The sequence below is a fragment of the Marmota flaviventris genome, chromosome 5 (assembly GCF_047511675.1).
Source record: "Marmota flaviventris isolate mMarFla1 chromosome 5, mMarFla1.hap1, whole genome shotgun sequence".
In the NCBI taxonomy this organism is placed as follows: Eukaryota; Metazoa; Chordata; class Mammalia; order Rodentia; family Sciuridae; genus Marmota; species Marmota flaviventris.
This window is the reverse complement of record NC_092502.1, coordinates 5,538,364-5,561,355: the sequence shown is the minus strand read 5'-3', so window position 1 is coordinate 5,561,355 and position 22,992 is coordinate 5,538,364. Positions and strand designations below refer to the sequence as shown.

General features: G+C 39.1%; 1 protein-coding gene across 1 annotated transcript; it reads left to right on the top strand.

Moving 5' to 3' along the window:
* Window positions 1–16,136: 16,136 nt before the first annotated feature.
* Window positions 16,137–21,356, top strand: LOC114082329 (olfactory receptor 2T8-like). The gene is made up of 3 exons (XM_071612758.1): window positions 16,137–17,038; window positions 20,045–20,109; window positions 21,256–21,356. The coding sequence occupies exons 1-3, from the start codon at window positions 16,137–16,139 to the stop codon at window positions 21,354–21,356; spliced, it is 1,068 nt and encodes a 355-aa protein (XP_071468859.1).
* Window positions 21,357–22,992: the final 1,636 nt, after the last annotated feature.

Here is a 22,992-nt window from a genome sequence, read left to right as displayed (position 1 = left end):
TAAAATTGTAACAAGAGTTTGAATTTCAGACTGCTGTAGGTTTTCAAAATTTCCAGTACACTATACCATTAAATAAATCCTCTTCATATTAATCTCAGTTCATTACACAAAAACATCATGTATCATTTGTGGGAAAATGCATACTTGAAGGGAAATATGTGTCTTAAGGTCCAAGAGGTTACTAGATATGTTGTTTGGCTCCCAAATCATGTCTTCATTAGTGAAGAATCTTTTATTTCTCATTTAATCATTGTACCTCCTCCCTACTGGCTCAGTTACTCACTGCAATATATCAGAAGGTTGCCATCCACATTCCACCTCACACAACAACACTATTGCCCAGAATTAGTAGGCAGGACCTATCAGGAGATACTGTGGCCCTCCTAAGAGTCTGATTTCAGCAGTGATATACTCACTAAGACTGAACTCCTACAGAGCATGCCCCCACCTCAGGACAGTTGCATTCATTCATGTGTTTCACACTTGCCAGTAGCAAACCTGTAACTCCTGCCTTTGGCAAATGGATTTATTAGATAAATCCTGGCTCTGCGTCAAGTGGTTACATACCACTATGCAATGTTTCCACTGAATCAAAGAAATAAAACTAGGAAATTGCCAGACTGTCTCATTATGAGGAAAGAAAGTTTTCATTAATCCTTGAAAGCTTCCAAAATTCTCCTTTAAAAACTAAGTGCTACTGGATAGCTTAAGCTCAAATTATTAAAAACAGAAGCACCATAACACCATCTTTTGACCTGCCTTTCCAAATGAACACTAAACGTGATACACCAAAAACCTGGTATCAGAGAGAAAGGTCAATTAAATAGCACTCTTACAACAGATCAGAACACAAGGTCTCTCCTAGAGGCCACCCTCTCTATTCTTGGCAGGGGACCCAGATTAGGGGCAGAGTGTGCCAGGGCTCAACAGCACAGGAGAGCTCCCTGCTAGTCCTTACACACCTGGACCACTAATCTACAGCACAAGGGGAGTCTCCCGCCACACCGCACACTCCTGGGTATAGACCCTTGGGTATAGACTCAGATAGGAGAGGTGTGTGTATGTTTATGTATATATATATATATATATATATATATATATATATATATATATATATACACATATACATATCACACACACACATACATATCAGTTTAAGCCCTTTCTTGTCTTTAAAGTTGACAGAAAATATTGATTTACCACAGTTTAAATTCAAAGTTTTTTCTTCCAGTAACCTTGCTACATGTTTATGAGTAGAACAGTAATAACAGATGACTTGGCCAATTGCTTTCATTAGTACAGTATTTCTGCAGTATGAATTCGTTTATGTGAGTAAAGCTGACTGAATGAAGTACAGGCTTTTCCACATTGTTTACAATCATAGGCCTTCTCTCCAGTATGAGTTCTTCCATGTTTTTTAAGATAACTGAATTTAGCAAAGTATTTACCACATTGTTTACATTCACAGGGCTTCTCTCCAGTATGAGTTTGTTCATGTGAGTGAAGGCTAGAGCAGCAAGTAAAGGTTTTGCCACACTGCTTACATTCATATGGCTTATTTCCACTATGAATTTGTTCATGTATTTGGAGGTAAGAGGAAGTAGTGTAGCCTTTCCCACACTGTTTACATTCATAGGGCTTCTCTCCACTATGAGTTTCTTCATGTGAATGAAGGGTAGAGGACTCAATGAAGACTTTGTCACAGTGCTTAAATTCATGGGGTTTCTCTCCAGTGTGCATTCTCTGATGTATTCTAAATAAACTGGGATAAGCAAAGTCTTTCCCACATACCTTATATTTAAAACATGCATCTACAGTGTGCGTGACCATGTGACTTTGAATACTTGTGAGTGAAATAAAGGTTCGACCACCTTGTTTACACAAATAGGGTTTCCTCCCCAGAATGAGTTCTTTCATGTCTTCTAAATAAGGAACAGAAATAAGAGACTTTCCACAGACTTTGCACTTAAAAGTTTTATCCCCACTGGGTGTTATCATGTATCTTTGAATATCTGTTAGAGAAGAAAATGCTTCACCACATCGTTTACCTTCAGAGGGTTGCCATCCAAAATGAGTTTCTACATGTCCTTGAATACAACTGGAACAACTGAAGACTTTCCCACGCACTGTAATTTTAGAAGGTTCATCTCCCATTTGTGTTAACATTTGTGTTTGTACATTTTTGAGAGAAACCAGAGATTTCTTGCATTGTTTAAATTCACATGGATTTTCTTCACATTCCTCATTCTTGTACTGTTTGTGTCCAGAGTGAGATGTGATGTGCCTATGAAGGAATGAAGGACATATGAAGTCTTTTGCACACATAATACAGTCATAAAGTAACATGGATTTACAATGTTTGCTTTTTCTGGGGGGGGGGGGCAGGTTAAGATTTGGAATCTCACTTAAAGTTTCCCCACACTATCTTCTTTACCTTTCAAGTTTACCATATGACTTCTTTGATGAATGACCAGCACATTATCAATGCTTGATTCATTCATGATTTTCTATTTATTAATAAGTCTTAGGCTAACATTTCTACCAACAGCAGGTAAAGCCTAGGTTTTCTGACTTATTCAAATTTCCTGAAAATAAAGAGATTGAAAGAGACAATACTTTACAAAACAGCTTCCCTATGACTATTATCCAAATAATGATATGTCCATATCCATTTTCATAGTATGTTTTGCATGTCACGTACTTTGAAAAGACTATCTGTTACAGTTAAGTATATGTTTCTAGTAAACAATCTTATAAGAATAAATACAAGTTGTGCATATTTCTTTGGTTAGTTTCTTTTAAAAATTATGACATTCTCAGTATCCCTCAAGGGTGTTGCTTCCACTTCTGATTACAATTACCTTAGATTGCTCCCAGAACTTTCAATTTGATCTTCAATGCCCTTGTCTTCCCATTTGATTCCTAAAAATACCAACCCAGAACAATCATTATAAATTCTTAGGACCTAGCAAAATTTTGCCAAATTCCAGGTGCCTTTCATGCTGCAATAATTTATCAAATGATTCCTTTTTTACATTCTACATAAATGAACAAAATAAACGGGAGTTCTCAATTGGATTAATTATAAAAAACATCATTATTACCTATAAAAGCCAGGTCTCTGAGGACTTCCTGCATCACATCTGTATAAATGTTCTTCTGGGAAGGATCCAGAAAAGCCCACTCCTCTTGGGTGAAGTTCACAGCCACATCATTAAGGGTCACTAAGATCTAAGATATCCCACATAAGTGTAGTGGAAGCCAAGAGAGATTGACAGCATGAGGAATCTAGACTCAACATGCATGATGTTCAATGATTCTCTGGCTTTCCAGTTAATTCCATGATTTGGTCCATCAAATATTTACTACACTTAATTCTACATAGCCATTCCAACATTAGGATTGGCCCACTAAAAAAGCAAACAGTATAGTGTTTTACACTCTTCTTTTGGTGAGTTCATAGGAAGTAAGACTGGCTTCCTGATCACTGATAACTTCTTTGTTGTTTGCACCTCTATTACACATCCTAGGAACTTTGTGTGCAGTACAGAGATAATATTAGCACCCCAGATATTACTTATCCTTAGAAAAGAAATTTGACTGAGTAGGAAATTGCTGAAATTAGGAGACTCATCAGTTGGGACAGATCCTGCTAACCACAGTGGTTCACTGTGCCTACACAGTTAATGATAACAACATGGTATTTACTGAGCTCCTGTTTCCTTCTGCAAGTCTATTGCTCCATTCTTAAATAAATGCCTAGAATCAGCTCTCCCAAAACACCCTCTTGGCATGGGGTCACTAAGGAGCTTCCCTCATAAACAACATTTAGGCAACCTTTCACACAGGTTGTCACAAGGTGTTAACTGGGGACTGAGCTCATCCTGTGTGATTACACTAAAATAGTAACTAGACTTTTCTAGCTGCTTTACTATAGAACAAATTTAGCCAACTAGTAAATAAGAACAAAGATTAATAAACACAAAAAATTTGATATTTTCTTGTGGTTAATGTCAAAGAAGATGGGCTAAGTGGAAAGATGCCATTTTTCTTAGAAATAACTCAATGACCCCAAGATGTCACATTGTCCAAATAACACTCTTACAACATTTTATAAGTCTCATAATCTCCTTAATCAACAGTAGAAATTACTTTTCTAAACCTCATAGCAACAATGTGTTGAGAGCCACAACCAAGTCAAGATGGCGCCTGGCATTTTGCCAGAAGCAGTGGTTGAGAAGTAATGCCAGTGAGCCATTAAGATGATGATAATTAAGTTAAGCTGTGTATAATTATTAAGATAATGACTGATTGCTATAACTGGATGATGCTAAATTGAAACAAGCTGTGTATTCAGTTGTGTATATAAACCTCTGCTGTCTGGCAATAAGGCAGCTCCTGCTACCTCGGGTGCCTGCTACTATTGAGTTCTCATGGAGTTCCCGTTGAGTTCCCATTGAGTTCCCGTTGGTTCTTGCGGAGTTTCCATGGAGTTCGAGAGAGTTCCTGTTGGGTTCTGGCAATAAAGTAGTTCCTATTTGAACCTACAAGTAGCTCATGACCTCCCGGTTATATTGTGCCCAGCCAGACTGTGGCAACAATGTATGCCCAATGATTGTCAAACTCTTATGAAGAGCAGCCAGCTCCCTAGCATGAAGTAGTAATGTGCCACATAGGCATATTCTGTTCAAGGACACTTTCATCAAGGATGTGACCCATGTGTGATGGTTGTCTGCTGTGAAAGAGGTTCCTAGTGCCTGTAGTAATGCTGGTGCAAGTAAACCAACACATGAGTTCTTCCAGAGTGTGGTAAAGCAGCAGGTTTGCAGCCCAGAAACTTCAATTATCTGACAGAGTCTGGGAGTGAAACAGGCTACTCTATGGACATCTGTGAGCATGCTATGATGTCTGCACAGCAATGGAACAGCTAGCAAGATCACCTACCAGACTGGCCTAGGCCCCTGACACACAAGCATACTCAAGGACTTAAACATGTGACCTCCTGAGAGCACAGTATAACAAGATGTTAGCAAGGGACCGAGACTATTTGGCTGGGCTTCACAGCATAAAAAGATTAATGTTGTAGAGACAGATCAAAATGATGGTCCAGACAAACTGGAATCTAGGTGCCAAAAGGCACTACATTCCTCTACAAAAGTCCATTTATTATACATCCAAATGTGAAAGACTAAAACACTTTTAAGAAATGTACAAGAAATTTAGTTTCATTTATTTGATTATGGTGGAGAAAAGAAAAAATCAGGGATTAACCCCAGGGCACTTAACCACTGAGCCACATTCCCAGCACATTTCTTATTTTGAGACAGTACTCACTAACTTTCTCACTAATTGCCTCATGAGTTTCTAAGGCTACCATTTAAATTTGTTATCCTCCTGCCTCAGCTTCCAGCTGCTAGGATTAGAAGCATGCATCAATTCACCCAGTGGAAATTTAGTTTTACAGAAGAAAAACCTAAATAATTCTATAAAAATGATGAGCAGCAAAGAAAAAGATAAACACTCACATCAAAATGACCGAAAAGGAAGTCTGGAACCAATACGGTACTGCCAAAAAATAGAACAGAATCGAGAGTCTGGGACCATCATGGTATTGCCATAAAATAGAACAGAACCGAGAGTCTGGAACTGCCAAGAGACTGCCATAAACTAGAACAGAATAGAGACCCAAAATAAACTCCTACGAATGTACTCAGTTGACCTGTGAAGAAGGAAAGTCATTTATATCCAAGATGACGATGGCTCCAGGGAGAGGGAGTGCTCCACATACATAACCTCCAGAGAAAAGTTGAAACACAAGCAGAACCTTCAGAATAAGAAACTCATCATGACCCAAAGCCCTGAAGAGTTCACCACAGCCTCAGGAAGAGTCATGAGGAGCAGCGGAGAGCAGAGAGCATGGTGTGGCCTTCAGTAGCCCTTCAGACAGCCCCTCTCTTACGTAGGACAGTGGCCTCACATCCCCTTGTGAGACCCTGGTCACTGGATCCAGAGTGCACACAGCAGATCTTATCCACGTTTCTGCATGTAATATTAAAATCATTATGGGAACTATCTTACTTTCTAAAACAACCTCTCACTCTCCTAAGTCAGAAGTGATCACTGTGAAAGAATTACCACAAATTCCTTAAAAGAATTTAAGTAAACATACAGCCTGCATCTGGCAAGAACAGCAAATTATCGTTTCCCCACTCAACCATCACCTAAAGTCTGATAAAGTACATTGTAGGGAGAGTTTCTTTTAGAAATTTCTTTTCCAAAAAAAAAACCCAAGTCAGGAGGCTCACAAGTTCAATGCCAGACTCAGCATCAAATTGACGCCCTTAGCATGTTGGCAAAACTCCATTCAAATAAATAACTGCAGGATTTGAACATGGCGGCAGGCAAGGAGTTATCAAGTCTCTGACCTCTTCAGCTGCGCGGGCATAGGGAGTCTTAAACCATCTAAATGTTGTTTGCTCAAGATCACTAGGCATTGCTGAGCTAATGTGGATCTGGGGCGAATAGCCTGCTCCTCTCAGAACACACACTGAGCGCAGAGCAGCCGAATTCAGGCTCCTGTTTGCCTGTGCCTGGCAGACAAGCCAGTGCCCCTCTGCTTCCCAGGCCTCAAAGCTCCTGTGCTCCTTGTTCCTGGGTGAGTCATCTTGCATAGCTCCGTGGTCCTCATGCATCCTTTTACTCTCTCTCCCTCCCGTGATTTCTCTGGGTTTGAAATTCCCGCGTGCCTTTCAGTCCCTTGACCTGATTCTTGGGGAAATTTCCCAACTTCACCATTAGGAGACCACACATAAGAACGTTCAGGTTTGGAAAGACTCGAGCTGCCCAGGGGCTTTTTTTTTTTTTTTCCTATGCTGAAAAAAGCAGGAGGACAGTCAGAAGGAGCATCTCTGCCATCCCAGGCTCGGGACTGGTGGGGACACTGGCAGACCCAGGGAATTGGCACTCAGACCCAAGGCACTCAGATGCAGGCACAGAGTGTGTGAGCGGATGCCTCCCAGGAGACCAGGAGCAGGTAAAGCCCACCTGGGAAGCACTGCTTACCAACCACTCACCGCCCATGGGCCATGGGGGCTTGATTCAAAAAATGACTTTGCAGCAAGGAGAGCATTTTCCATAATTGTCCTGCAGATAAGGTTTTTAGAAAAAGAAGACTAACCCAAAGGAAACAGCCAAAACAATGATGAAAATGAAGGTGGGAAAACTTTTCCAAAGAAGAAAATACTGTCCTTATTTTTGATGTTCCTCATCCAGAATGCAGAAGGTGCTCACGTATTCCCTCAGGGATCTGGGACTGGGTAGCCATGATGTGAGGGTTTCCTGTTTCACCTTTCCCCAGGAGTGGGTGCTGCTGTCGAGGACTCTACAAAAGTTGCCATGTGTTTGGTCGTCACAGAGAGAGCCCCCAGCCAGCTCCACTTGGAGATCAAGGGCCAGAGCCAGGAAGCATTAGGCTTCTCAGCAGGTGGGTGCCACCCCTGGGTGATGGTGGGAAGTGGGAAGAGGCCACGGTCAGGAAAGGGGAGAAGGAGCAGTGTGGACAGATGGGATGTTAAATGTGGGGGAAGGAGGAGAACTCATGCTCAGGGTACCATTTTGCCTGAGTGGCTGACAGAGTGGAGTACTGGTGGAAGCCAAGAGAGAAACAGTCCCATCATGTGGTTCCCTGTGGACCTTCCTTGGTAACACCTGTGCCTGGAAACACCAATCATCATTTTGACTTCATCACCATTGAGCAGAAGTGCTTTTGCCTTTCTAGCTTCTTTTCCTCAATGTGTTTATAAAATTTTACATGCTTCATATTTTCATGTAATTATTTTTGTACTGATTAGCATTATACTACATTATACTATATAACAATCATTGTTATTCTAGCATTGAATATTTGTGACTATGAAGAAAGTAACAGCCATGAAGATTTTTATGGTGATCTGTTTTGCTTTTTTTTTTCTGATTAGTGGACATATCATCTCAGTCATCTTGGATATATACTTGTGACTAAAATTGCTTGGTTATGGGTAATGTATATTTTTAAAAGAAACACACATTTTCCAGAATAGCTTTAACACCTTATATATAAGTCAATGACGCATCAGATTCCCCAGTGCCCAAGGACGATGATAAGTCAGTACTTTGCTGAAAACACTGGAGTGAAGTTGTGCAGAGTGTGATCCAGCAGCTAATAAGCCCAACCTGGCTGCAGTCACAGGGAAGAAAAGACACACATGATGTGAAATGTTCTGGAGAGTACGTGACAAAACCTTCATATCCACTGTCAATATTTTTACTCATGGGCGTGTGCAATGGCTTCGCCTTCATTTTTGGTTGAGATACTTGTTGACCATGAATGGCTCACACTGGTAACAGCTCCTAACATGATGTGCAACAATAGACCCAGCCCCCACCCGAGCAATAAAGTTGCATGGCTGCTCAAGTCCTAGCACTCCTCACATACCCTCCTCAACCTGCCCCTTCATTCTGAATTTGTAGTTTATCATCCTATGGCCATAAAGATCTGCAGAGAAGTGGGGATTAGCACAATGTGTGCCCATGAGGCACCACTGAACACACAGGGACTGCTCCCCATGGTCTGGCCAACACTTCCCGCCCATGAGAATCCCCACCTTCTCCCACCGTCCACCCATTCTTGCTTCCTGTACAGCTGTGATGCTTATAGTGACACACTGGTTGACTGTGCCTGTTGCTGGAGTGCTGGGCATGCAGCACGTGTCTTGTATTTCTGTGTACCTCGGCCTCCCCAGCTGTTGGTGAAGTCTGTCTGTGGAGCTCTTGTAGGTGTGGCCAACTCAATCCCACTGCTGTCTTGTGTGTGGAATCCTGTTCCATGACTCATATGACTTACCAGAGCTTCCCCTTGTGACAGGGACAAGCTGCTCCTCTTTGGGACACCTGCAAACACTGGTGGTGTGAGCACTCCAGCATTCGCCCCAGGGCACACATCTGGATGCATGTCAGATTGGCATTTGCCGGAGAGTACAACAGCAAGATCCTGATGTCTCTGAACATTGGGATGGAAAAAAAAGTCATTCAAACCACCCAAGGAATGGAGATTAAAATAATGTATGATAAAACTTAGAGAACATTATGAGCTATGTGAACAAATATTAAATTTATATTACCACCAAATACCAATTCAGAATTATGAAAGTTCTACATAAAGACCAAAATCTTTCTTGAGGAAATATTAATATTGCTGAGAAAAAATGAATTAAATCATAGCTAATGGAAAAACATAAATTCCCTATCAACTATACAATTTTTTAAAAGGGGGATTTTTCTCCAACTTACTGCCTAAATTCATTCAATATTGCCCTCCATTAAATTTTCTCAGTGAGTCAGTGTGTGTGTGTACAAGAACACACTGCAGAACTTTTAATCATGTTAGAGAATAAAGTAGTTCCAAACAGACTTCATTTTTCCTGTTGTCTTCCAATTCCACAAATGAAATTGTTTGTGCTATAGAGTAACAGAACTTACTTAAAATGTGATAATTAAATAATTATTATTGTTGAGCAAATACAGGTCAATAAAGCAAAATAGGGCAACTACAATAGAACTCATACCCTGATTACTGTCTTAAGACAAAGGAGGCTGTAGGAAATCTCTTGTTTTTGTGTGTAAAGTGGCTGACTCAATTGAATATCCACATTCACTTAAAAAGACTTATTTTGTAGCTAATCTCTAAAACTAGGTAGCTTTTTATCTTAACATTTAATGTACGACAATAATTTCAAGAAGATAATATAGGCAAATGTTATCAGGGTTTAGGTAAAGAAGTATTTTATATGTGAAAAAAACACCTTGCCAAGCATGAAGAAAAATATTGATAAGTTAGAGAAAGATTTACTTAAAACTATACAATGCATTGAAATGCAAGCAGCTCAAACCAGCTGAAATAGCCACATAGCTATGCTGTGAAAGAATCTCTACATATCTAGATAATGTCCCAGAGCTCAGTAAACAAGGCCAATTATCTTTTTTTTTTAACGTTATATATGACAGCAGAATGCATTAAAACTCATATTACACACATAGAGCACAAATATTCACATCTCTAGTTGTACACAAAGTAGGGTCACACCATTTGTGTCTTCATACATGTGCTTAAGGTATTGTTGTCCATCTCATTCCACTGTCTTTCCTACCCCCATGCTCCTTCCCTTCCTCTCCCTCCCGCTTTTCCCTTTGCCCTATCCTCCCATGATCCCCACCCCCTATGGCCACCACAGCCTTAAATCAGAGAAAACATTTGGCATTTTTTTTTTGGGGGGGGATTTTGGCTAACTTTACTTAGAATTATATTCTCCAACTCCATCCATTTACCTGCAAGTGCCATGATTTTATTCTCTTTTAATGCTGAATAATATTCCACTGTGTGTTTATGTGTGTGTGTGTGTGTGTGTGTGTGTGTGTGTGTATACACATACCACATTGTCTTTATCCTTTCATCTACTGAAGGGCATCTAGGTTGGTTCCACAATTTAGCTATTGTGAATTGTGCTGCTATAAACATTGATGTGGCTGTGTCCCAGTAGTATGCAGTTTTTAAGACCTTTGGGTATAAAACCAAGGAGTGGAATAGCTGGGTAAAATAGGGGTTCCATTCCCATTTTTCCAAGGAATCTCCAAACTGCTTTCCATATTGGCTGCACCTAGTTGCAGTCCCACCAGCAATGTATGAGAGTACCTTTTTCCCCACATCCTCGCCAACACTTATTGTTGTTTGTATTCTTAATAGCTGGCATTCTGAATGGAGTGATAAGAAATCTTAGAGTAGCGTGGATTTGCATTTCTCTAATTAATAGAGATATTGAATATTTTTTTCATATATTTGTTGATTGATTGTATATCTTCGTCTGAGAAGTGCCTGTTCAGTTCCTTGACCCATTTATTGATTAGGTTATTTGTTTTTTGGTGTTAAGATTTTTGAGTTCCTTATATCTCCTAGAGATTTATATTGTATCTGACGAGCATGTAGTAAAAATTTGTTCCCATATTGTAGGCTCTCTATTCACCTTACTGATTTTTTCTTTTGCTGAGAGGAAGCTTTTTAGTTTGAATCCATCTCATTTATTGATTCTTGGAATTAATTCTTGTGCTTTAGGAGTCTTAATAAAGAAGTTGGGGCTTAATCCTAGTCCAATCATCTTGAAGTGTCACTTCACAGCATTGTTAGTCAGTGTTGGAAAGGTCCTCGGCCTAGCAGACATGAGCAAAACTCAAATGATGTCCACTTCAAACTCAGAAGGTCTCAAGTTAATAAGAGAAAGTAACAAAAATTGCCCCATACATAAAGGAGAGTCTCTTACAGCTGGTTGGGAAAGCCATTGTAGGAGACATTTTTTGTATTATCTAAAAAATTAAACTCCACATTCTCTTTGTCCTGCCAATTTCACTTCTAGGTATAGATGCCCCAAATTTGCATAAATATTTACTGAAAACATGCACAAAAGGGTCTGGAGAGCATCATTTCTATCATCCCAAAAATGAAAACTAGTCTAACATCTACTAACATTGGAACAGAATGAACAGGTAATTTTGCACCAAATCTAACATTTAGGTACCTATTATTATATGGATGAATTTCAGAGATACAATTCTGGAGAAAATTAAAGTAAGACAAATGTAGCACATGGCAGGGATTGACCGCTATGGCCTGGCTCACCTTGGGCAAACTTTTCTTGGCCTTGTAAACTAACATGCTGACAGATTCCTGAGATTGCTACATGGAAGTCTTTATGAAGCCATTTTCTGCCTACTATGTTGGCATTAAGTTAACTTTGCAATTTAAATAAATTCAAGGCCAGTTTTTAGCGAGACCAAAGCTCAATTGCTAATCCCCCCTCAGCTCTGGATGCCTCAGGCTGTGTTCTCTAGCCACGAGTACTCCATTTCTCACCTCGACAATCTGTACAGCAATTGGTAGGTGAGTTTACTTTGGCATATGCAGTTCACTATAGCAGTATGATTCTTTCATTTCATTCATTTATCTATTCAATGAAATTAAAATTGAAACTACTTCAATAGCTATTTAAAACATATTACAAATATTTCAGCAGAAATAAGAAGATTTGACTTTAAAAGTAGACTGTACCCATGTGCTCTATCAATCACATTCTGCATCTGATTGGGATTGGACACTTTGCTAAAAGTCAACATCTACAGACAGGAAATGTGAGAGCTCTCCCCAGCACTGTTGCTGTTATAATGGATGTTGTTACCTAGACACAAAAATGCAAACATAAAATAAACTAAAACTCTCTTTCATAAATGCAAATTGGCACCTGTACTTTAGCATTGATTCTCTTAAATTTAGTTAAAAAGGGGCAAAAAAATTAGCTGAATTCTACCCTTTGCTTCATTTCATTCCAGTTATAGTTTTTGACAGTGGTTGGTGTCAGTGGTTTAGTTTTTAATCTTCTCTTCTATTGGAATTCAGAAAAGAAATACCAGGATCCTATAACTTCACCCATAGATGTGTTTTAAAATCATGACCTTTTCCCAGGACACTTATTTACATTTTCTTTTTACTCCAGAATGAGCCTCTATTATTTTGTGACTCATACCTTTCTGAAGCATACAAAGTATGTCAGAATCCTGGGAATCTTTAAAACACCCCTGAAATCTAAACCCCTTGACCCTGAAGTGTCTCATCACGTGGCTCTGGCTAATGAGAGTGCTTCCAGCCCCTGTGGGTACAGGTCACACACCCTGCAGCTGTGCATGGGCACTGATATACTCCAGCTGGACACAGCAGCAGGAAGTCACTCCTGCAGCACGAGGGGACTGCGACCATGCTTCTCACAGAGGACGCAGATGCAGCCTGCTGCAGTGAGTGTCCCCTCACATGGGTAGGGGATGCCAATCCTAGCACTTCATGCTCAACAAGTTTGAGAAAATCCTCTGTTCCTTGCTGTGCTTGTTACCCCCGGAGAGCTGCAGTGTGTGCTAGCTGGTACTCACCAGCTGGATTCTTTAACAGCCCATTGATTCCCTCAAATAAAAGGTCTGTATGATATTATTTGTTACAGAAGATCATCTACACTGCGTAAGAAACTTAACATTTTAATATCAAATTTTGGCAATGAGTCTGAAAAAATTATAGAGCTTTGTAATGTTTGGAACAACTAATAATAAAAAAAGTGAAAAAAATGTATTCTGCTCTCATATATATCTAATTAATATAAATAAATTAAAAAAATGAAAAAAGTATAGAAAAGAAAATTACAGGCACTGCTTTAAATTTCCCATGATTACCCAAAAGCTTTTTAAAAAGGAAGAAAGGGCAGGGGAACGCTGTGCTCCTCACAGCATTGCAAAGACATGGGAAAAGCAACCGTTTTCTCATCACTCTAAGAAAAAGCTGTGGAACTAGATGGAAATGTGGGTAAGAAATCTCCAAACCCATGAAGTCAGAGGGAAGAAAGAAAAAGGAAATCTTTGTTTTTCAGGATAATACATTTTCCCAACCCTGGGATTTGAGCTTCCTTACCTCCTTTTAATGGCATGTTGTATTTTATTTGCAAGCAGAGTTAACGCTTTATTACTCTTTTAGCAACACTTTGTATCCATGGTCATCATTCTAGAAATAAATTCCAAATAATCCTATTTGCATAGCTTTGCAAGTATTTTGACTAGTGTCAGTTTACTTCATTTGTGTAATATAAATATATAGATAGTTAATTTTAGTAAAGTCACACATTATCATTTCTTACAGAAATAACTAACTGGGATTCATTTTATTATTTGGAGAATTCATTTGCTCTTTCTTTGAATTTAAATGCTATGTAATGCTGACTGGAAAATTACATTTGTAATGGCAAGTCACATTTATATACCCATTCTACCTTCAAAAAGTATATAATAAATCCCTATCTCCTTTGAAAAGTTAAGTGTTAGTGATTTTTAATTTAAAATGATTTAAACAGAAGTAGAAACTTTGTAATGAACTGAAAAGTCATGAGAGTTGCTGAATTTATTCTCTAAAAACTCATAAACCTCTCTTGCATGACTTAAGTAAAAGGATCACTGCAGTTGTCCTATTTCATGTGACATCTTATCACTTTATTAAACTAAAAGCTGTAACATCTGCTGTCAAATGTCCATTAAAATCACATAAATGCTCAGGAAAGTGCGTGGAAGTGCAAGGCGGCCACTGAAGTGTACAGGAATAAGCAAAGTGTGCTGCCCACAGCCAGTGGGGCACTAGTGACCCTCAAGAAGGAGGGAACTCTGACACACCAAGCAGTACCCATGCACCCGAGTCAAGGTCATGGACAGCAGGTAGTGCAAACACACAAGGACAGGAGTGACTTCCTCCAGGTGCACTTCCTAGAGTCACCGATTTATGGAGGGAGAGAGAATGGAGGCTGCTAGTGGCCTGGAAGAAGAACAGGGAGTTCTCTCTAATGGTGCATGGTTTCGTTTGGGGGAGTTGAAAAGAGTTTTCAAGGTAGACACTGGTGAGGATTGTACCGATATGTGAATATACTTAAGGTCACTGTGTCACTGTTCCCTTAAGGATGTTTAATGCAATGCAAAAAATTAAAGGAACTTGCCCAACAACCTAGAGTTACTGAATTACATAATGATTTCTAAACAGGTTTTAAGCTTAGTCCGTCTTTAACACTGAGAAGTTGGAGTAAGGAAGAATGGGTTAGGGTTTCCTCCAGCCTTGGGAAGCCAGTGAGAGCCATGGCCAGGGTTTTCATGTGGTCACCAGGCACACAGATCGTGCTTCAGTGATTCAGGGGTGTGCAGAGCACAGAGGTTGGCAGGTGAAGACATATTTGACAAAGAAGTATGTCCACGGGATGGAGCAATCCAAGGCAGGATGCTCTCCAGTCACAACTAGCATCTGGACTTAGGGTGGATCTTGGCACTCCCTAAGAGCTGCACACCTTCTGCCATGTGAGTATGATGAAGCAGGCAGCATCCCTGAGGACAGACTAGTAGCCATATCTGTACAGTTCTGGGCTTCTTCTTCCAGTTCTAGCAGGAGAAGATCAAAGACAAAAATTGATTTAAAGATTTTGATTCTATGGGGAATGAGGAAGAAATTAATGTTTCTGCACACGTTTGTAATAAAGAACCAGATTTTTTCCTTACCCAGTAATAGTGCATCTTTAAAACAATACAAAGCACTGTTGAAGGATTAATGAGTGCATTGAGCAATAGATCTCCACACTAACAAACTCAAATAACACTGATTACCTTAAGTTTAAAACTGTGGAAGTGACTAAGGAACTACCAACTTCACATGAAGTTATGCTTCTGTCTGCAAACGGTATCTTCCTGCCTTCTAGATCTGAGAAGGTAAGCCCTCCAGTTTTAGAAAGGGCTTTCCAGATTCAGTCAGCATCAGGGAAAACATCATGATTTTGGTAGTTTAACCAAGTTTCATGTGTTTTAGAGTTGGAATCTTCATTAGTAAGTACATCATTTTTTGAAAGTAAGATATTGACAATTCATCTCTAAGAATATTGATCATGCAGGACACCATTAAAGCATCAATATGAATGACACACGTACACCATTCCTGCTCACCTATTTATTTGGGCACCAAGTAAATAAAAGGCCTGTCTTGCATGTCATAGCAACTTCTCAGGAATTAGGATTTGGTTTGCCAATTAATCAACACTCAACCTATGAGGCATTTATCATGTGAAACTTCAAAATGACAGAACAAATACCCTTTTAGTTAATTTTATCTTGATTTAAACATGTTTAAAAAGTAGAAGAAGCCAGGCATGGTGGCATATGCCGGTAATCCCAGCAGCTCGGGAGACTGAGACAAAAGAATTGCAGGTTAGAAGCCAGCCTTAGCAATGGTGAGGCACTAGGGAACTCAGTGAGACCCTGTTTCAAAATAAAATACAAAACAGGGCTGGGGATGTGGCTCAGTGGCCGAGCACCCGTGAGTTCAAACCCCAGCACCAAAAATAAAAACAAGAAGAAAAATGAGAGATGAAAGATTTGAAATAGGTTTCATGATTACACATGTGATTATTTAGAAGGATATAAATAACAAGGGGCATTTAAAAATTAATTTCTCTCCTATGTTTCCAGTGACAGTGTCTCTTCTGTTGTTTGAAATCATGGAAAGTGGGAACACCAGTTCCGACTTCATTCTCCTAGGTCTCTTGGGCCACTCCAGAGCCCAACAGTTTCTCTTTGGGATGGTTCTGACAATAGCTTTCACGGCTCTAGTGGGCAATGCCCTCATGTTTCTCCTGATTCAGTTGGACCTCCGGCTCCATACGCCCATGTACTTCCTCCTGAGCCAACTGTCCCTCATGGATGCCATGCTGGTTTCCACCACTGTGCCCCAAATGGCTGCTGACTACTTGACTGGAAACAAGTCCATCTCCCCTGCTGGCTGTGGCTTGCAGATCTTCTTGCTTCTCACTCTGGGTGGTGGGGAGTGCTTCCTCTTAGCAGCCATGGCCTATGACCGCTATGTGGCCGTATGCCACCCTCTGCGCTATCCCATGCTCATGAGCTGGCCACTGTGTCTGAGGATGACCATGGGGTCCTGGTTCCTGGGAGCAGCTGACGGGCTGATGCAGGCAATTGTTGCCCTGAGCTTCCCATTTTGCAGCAGGCGAGAGATAGACCATTTCTTCTGTGAGGCCCCTACACTGGTGCGCTTGGCTTGTGCTGACACGTCTGTCTTTGAGAATGTCATGTACTTCTGCTGTGTGTTGATGCTCCTGGTGCCCTTCTGCCTCATCCTGACCTCCTACAGTCTCATCCTGGCTGCTGTCCTCCACATGCGCTCCACAGAAGCCCGCAAGAAGGCCTTTGCCACCTGCTCCTCACATGTGGCTGTGGTGGGGCTCTTTTATGGAGCTGCCATTTTTATCTACATAAGACCCAAATCCTACAGGTCAGCTCACCACGATAAGGTGGTGTCAGCCTTTTATAGCATCTTCACCCCTATGCTGAACCCACTCATCTACAGCCTAAGGAACAGCGAGGTCAAGGGGGCCCTGAGAAAGTGTGTGGCCAGTGTGTGGCCTTGACGCTTCATTAACAGTGCACTACATTGCCCCAGATTTTGTGGTTGGGCAGAGTGACTGGTGGGATTTTTAGAAGGGTAATTACAGGGACCCCTCCTTATAAATTAGAGACATGATCCACATTGCCCAGGGGATACCTGGAACCACTGATGCTCTCTTTGAAAACATTGTTGACCTTAGCTGAACACTGAGTGCTGTGGCCATAACTTTTGCAACTTGAGGTTCAAGAGCAAAAGTAGCATGTTTTTCTTTTTCCTTCTTTGCAGTTTCACATGTATATTTACTCTTAGCAAAGATCTCTGCAACCTCTGCCTATAATTCTTTTCTCATTAAGTGGAGAGGTTCATCTTTTCAGGTCAGACTGGAGCATTGCTGTGCCAGATTCTATACTTATGGAATATGTATTTCTGGATTTTTTAATTTTAAGTTTTCAGTTTGTAGTTGATTGCAGGTAACTGAGTCTATGGTGCCCAAAACCAGAGATAAGGGAGAACAATTGGATTCCCTTGGATCTGTATATCTGCCCCCCACATTTTACTTATCAATAAACCTGCATGTTTTAATGAACTTTTACTCAAAAGTGAATTCACTATTCCAGCAATTTTGGGATTATTATCTATGTTTCAACTGAGGTATACTTTTTAAGAAGTAGGATGCTCACAACCCAGCCTTTTCTTTCAAGAAATTTCAATAAATACAAGCCTAATAGTCTACACTGTAATCAAGAAAGGCTACATGCACCAGCCTCCCAAGTCCCTCCACCACCAGTGAAGCACCCTCAAGAATGACCATGGATCTGCTGTTTATCCCATTATTTAGTTTGGCCTGTTCTATTCTTGTCCTTGGAACCCCATGATGAATAGTCCTACATCCTGTGTTTTTCTCTCAGTTCAAAGACTCCTCTGCAACTCTGCTCTCACCAGTTCTTCGCCCTGTTTAAATCCTACAGGTCTTCTATTGTCTAAAATGCCACAATGTGCTACCCCATGTGCTTTGGAGGATGTCTCGACTATCTTCAGTTTGGATCTGTGGAAATTAAAGCTTATTTGTGGGATCAAAAGTTGTTGTTGTTGTTTTTAATAACTATTATTTAGGTAGATGGATGGTGAACTTTTTCTTGACTTGTTTGCTGAAACAGAATGTTAATATGACATTTCCACCACCACAGTGCTCAATATTCTTTTGCATCCATTGTTATCAGACTTTATTTTTTAGAACTTCTAGTGAGTGTCTTGGTAACTTATTTTGTTTTTAGCTTGGCTTCCCCTGATTGCTGTGAAAGTTCTATATTTCTGTATTATTTTACTGTCTGATTTTTTTTTTAATTTTGTTAAATGGATGTTTTTATTCTTGGAAAGAAATAATAAAGCATGCAGTCTCCCCAATGAGCCCAACTTGGTAGTTCATTCATGGACCATATATGACATTTAAAATGCTATATTAAATTTAGTATAAAAGAAAAAAATGAAATTATATATTCAGTTGTTTGTTGAGTATTTTCAAACACTCACTTTAATTCAATGGCTGAAGATGAACTGTTTTTACTAATTGTGTATTTGTGTAATATATCTTCATCCTCTTTCATTTTACTTTAAACAATAAAACTTACATGTTTGGTTATACTATGCATTTTGTTTTGTTCAGTATTTTTATGTTGTGCTAAGGTTAAAACCCAAAGCCTCATGCATCCTAGGCAAGCGCTCTACCACTGTACCACAACCCCAGCAATAGAGTAAACCCTTTAACAGAGTCTTCCATTTCCATTGGAAGAATGATGACATTGAGAATCTGAAGTTTCATAGAAACATTTTATGATAAATTATAAAATATTAGATAAAAATTGAATTTCAAAAATGATGTTTCAGGTGGTCAGACTATATGTTTTATCTTTAACTGGTGAATTTTTATAAATCAATAATAATTTTCACCAAGACATGTGGCAAGCTTGCAAAGGTCTTAATTTTAAAATAAAATAATGAAACATATTTATGTGTTGTGAAAATGTCTAGATATTATTTGTATAAAAGTCAAAGGAAAAAATAATTAGTACAAATTCAACTCCAAGACAATCAAAATAAAATATTGAGATGAACTATTTTGTTTTTTACTTTGACTTATTTTGTTCTCATCTGAATTACTTCTTTCACAACTTTTTATTTTCTTTTAGTAACATTTAGACCTAATTTTGTTTTCCACTTTAAAATGACATATTTTAGAGCAAGGTATTTCTAAGACACTCTATCCTCTGTAACTTTCAGATCTTTCTTGACACATGGATATTGCTAAAGTACAGGCCAAAAGACTGGATTGCATTCCCAGGAAAGAGAGAATTCATTTACAAGTACCATCTCATTTATTGTTGGAAATCTGCCTCCTTTCAATGAATCATATCCTGGTAATAACAGTGCACTAGCCCTGCAGGAAGTTTGCTTCAGGGATCCAATATCCTGGGATTTGAGAATCATCTGCATTGAGCTAATAAGAAGAGAAAATGTCTTGTCACCCCATCCTACTGAACATGCTTCTGTCGAGACTTCCTAAGCCTGATGGGAAGGTGCTCTAGGACTTTGGATGGGTGCCTCTCATTTTACACAAGCAACAGTGCCTTTTATACAAGTACAGAGTAGTCCAGGGTGAGAGCCTGGGAGCTCTGGGCCCTGCACAGTGGCTGCTCAGAAGGCAGATCAGTACCAAGACTTAGCCTGAGTGCTGGAAAGAGGTAGTGTTCTCTAAAGCTTACATTGCTGTAAATTTTTTTTCATATTTTTAAGGCCTGTACCTAATTTTAAAATCAAGAATTAAAGTATCTTGATCTCATCCAATAATCTCTTATCTTTCCTTTTACTCTCTGCAAACACATTTTGTAAAATTTGCAAAACATAACTGTTACCTCTGTCAAATATCATGATCATTGTGACTGTCACTATGGATTCCCTGGTAACAATTTCATAGTTGTATAATAGTTCTCATTGTCTATTGAAAAGGAACTTAAAGAAGCGACAACTTCAGTGTACTCAAGGTGCTTTTCCTTCCTTTAGGTTATTTCCAGGTACAACGTTAGTTCTACATTTTCACCCCATGTTAATGAACAAATTATATTTTTAAAATTCTCACAGTGTAGTTGATAGTAAGCTATTCCAACAGGCAGTGCATAGTACCAGGAGAAACTGAAGTCTGAATGTTTGTGCATAAACACAGTAATTGTATTAGACCTGTCAATTTCTACAGAGACTACATATTTTCTATGCTTAAATTAAATGATTTCATTTTATCAAGTTGAAATTAGGCAAAAAATATTGGTGATGGGGAATTCAGGAGCAGTGAGAGATGCTCAGGTTCAGCTCAGGGTTAGATGAATGCAGTGAATCCTCTCACTTAAACCTGTGCACCTAACTCTGGGAGTTTTTGAGTAGATGAGAGCAGTGGCTTCTATGATGAAGTGAGAGTTGACTAGGAAACAGTAACAGATTAATCACTCTGTCTTCACTCCTGTGTTTTCCTTATGACTTTGGGATACAGCTTCTATCCACATTTTAAAACACTGACTGCAGACAGGTGTGCCTATCCCTCAGGACCTGTCACTGCCATAGTAGAAACCAGTAATAATGTCATGCACAAGCCCACCTGATTGCCCTCAAGCCACTCCTGTGGAATGGGGGTTCACTGGAACACACTGACGGGTTGGCTAGTGATTAAAACTACAAGGGGGACAGAGCCACTGCTTCCCATGGGTTAGGTCAGCATTCCTATAGTCAAAGAGTTTTCATATGTGGTAAATTAATAAAGTATTTCTCACCTACTTCTTTGTGCAATAAGGGTGTTTGGGGCACTGCATCTGCTGAGAATGACTATCACAGTGGTGTGCCCTACTTGAATTAACTTGTCAGTTACTAGAAAGCTTATCCTTGGATGCAGCCTAAGCCTTAGAAAGTCCATTATTTATTTCATGTTATTTGATTTATTCAGTACATGAGTCTTGACACTGTTGTACTTGCAATGAAACCTGGGAATGGGGAAACCTAGGAGGACTCTCTCAGGCCTGCATTCTGGAGTCATGTTCTCTAGTTTAAGAACAAACATTTCCCTTTGATTTTTCAGGAAACTAAAAGAAACCCATTTTCTAAATACTCTCTTTCTACATCTGCAATTCTAAAATGTAAGCACAGTCTGCCTCATTTATCTGTTGTAACATTAGATAAGACGATCTTTGACCAAGTGGGGCTTAGTGCGATATTTGCCACAGCTGTTATCATCCATATTGGAAGTGAGCTAACACTCTGTCTCTGGGAGACCTAGTGAAGGGTGCTTTATGGTAAATTCTGTGATTGATTGAAGAAAACAACCCTATTCAGGACAAATCTAAGTATTGCTCAGCAAGATATGTGACATGCAACTTCGGTGGAAAGATTGTAGTTTTTTTCATTCTGGGGAGCCACAATAAAGTGGGTGGACATACTCTGTAGATGTAAGAAGTGAGCTCTCCATAATCACAAAGCTTATGTAATTGGGAAATAAGCAAAGCAGGATGTCATTGTTTTCAATATAGAGAGGAAATGGGCAGTGAACTGACAATTCTTTGTCCCCACAAATGTTTCTTGAAATTAATTGTATGGAGGCATACATAAATGTATTCATTTGGCCACAACATCTATTTTTTTTGTGATGAACACATTCTAGGATTTTATCATTTGACTTAATGCTTCCAAATTTGAAAAAAAAATTGTGAAAATTATAGTGTACATGAAAATATCCATGATATATTAACTCAAAATAATTCTTTAGCATATTAATTTTACTAATTCAATTCTTTAAGTATATTAATTTTACTAATTAAAATTAATTTGCTAATTTATGAAGAATTTCAAGACTAATAATGAAAGGGCACAATAGCATTACAATGATTAAATTAGCGGTGCTCTTGTGCGACTGTTGTGTATTCAAAGAAATTATGAAACATGGACAAAGTTCAGAGTCCAAAGTGATGTTGATAGTATTGTCTTTGAAATATATATATATATATATATATATATATATATATATATATATATATACTCACACACACGCACACAAACACACACACAATATTATAATCCTAAAGTACTTATTTATTTTTCCAAAATATTTGGATAGGCAGTATCTATTCATGACCAATTGTAATAATATTCTAAACCTAATAATTATGGGCAATATTTGTGGAACTGAAGGGTCATGCATGCTACCAAGTTTTTGCATGAATTTTCTTTTGTAATCGCCAAACAATGGAAGAAGTGCATACTGTCCTAATACATATTGTTAGGCTGTCCAGTCTGTACAGAATAAAGTTGAGGTGAATATTGATTTAAGTTGCCTAATTTTATCCAACTACTGCTAAGATATATAGATTTTTCAAAATTAAGTCCCCAGACCACAATCTGTATTTCTGTATACACATTATTAAAAGAAATGATTCTATTGAGATAAGGAAAGGAAGACAAATGCATATTAGTTCTTTAATTTAAGAATTTGTCCTAACAACTCACATAAATTTCTGGATTTTCGGTGTCCACTTGTTAATATGCAGACATTCCACAGGATACTTCATGTGGAAATTTAAATAGAAAGGAGTGTTCAGTGAGTGAAAAGTTCATCAGATCACAAAAATGTTTTGAAATACTTTTAGTGTCAAATGATTTTTTTCTTCACATATGAATAGAAAGTGCAAATTACATTGAAGTATTTTACACTCTGCAGATCTTGTAGGAAGCTGGTGTCAGCACAGCTGTTGCTGTTTTTATAAAACACAGGTCAGAGAGTGACCCCACAGCAGCAGGAAGCCAGGGCTGGAAGACTCCAGGGCAGTATGAGGTTCTCTCAAGTCTGGGACCTGCTGGGGCATGTCTCAGGGGGCTGGTGACCTGCCCCACATCTCACACATCTTTTCTGAGTAGATTTG

What these genes read in the sequence shown, in the direction of transcription:
- LOC114082329 (XM_071612758.1), top strand. Translation starts at nt 16,137, where the DNA reads ATGGAAAGTGGGAACACCAGTTCCGACTTCATTCTCCTAGGTCTCTTG. An exon ending in GTCAAGGGGGCCCTGAGAAA is followed by an intron (nt 17,039 to 20,044) that starts GTGTGTGGCCAG and finishes TCTATTGAAAAG; the next exon opens with GAACTTAAAGAAGCGACAAC. An exon ending in TTCCTTTAGGTTATTTCCAG is followed by an intron (nt 20,110 to 21,255) that starts GTACAACGTTAG and finishes TTGTAACATTAG; the next exon opens with ATAAGACGATCTTTGACCAA.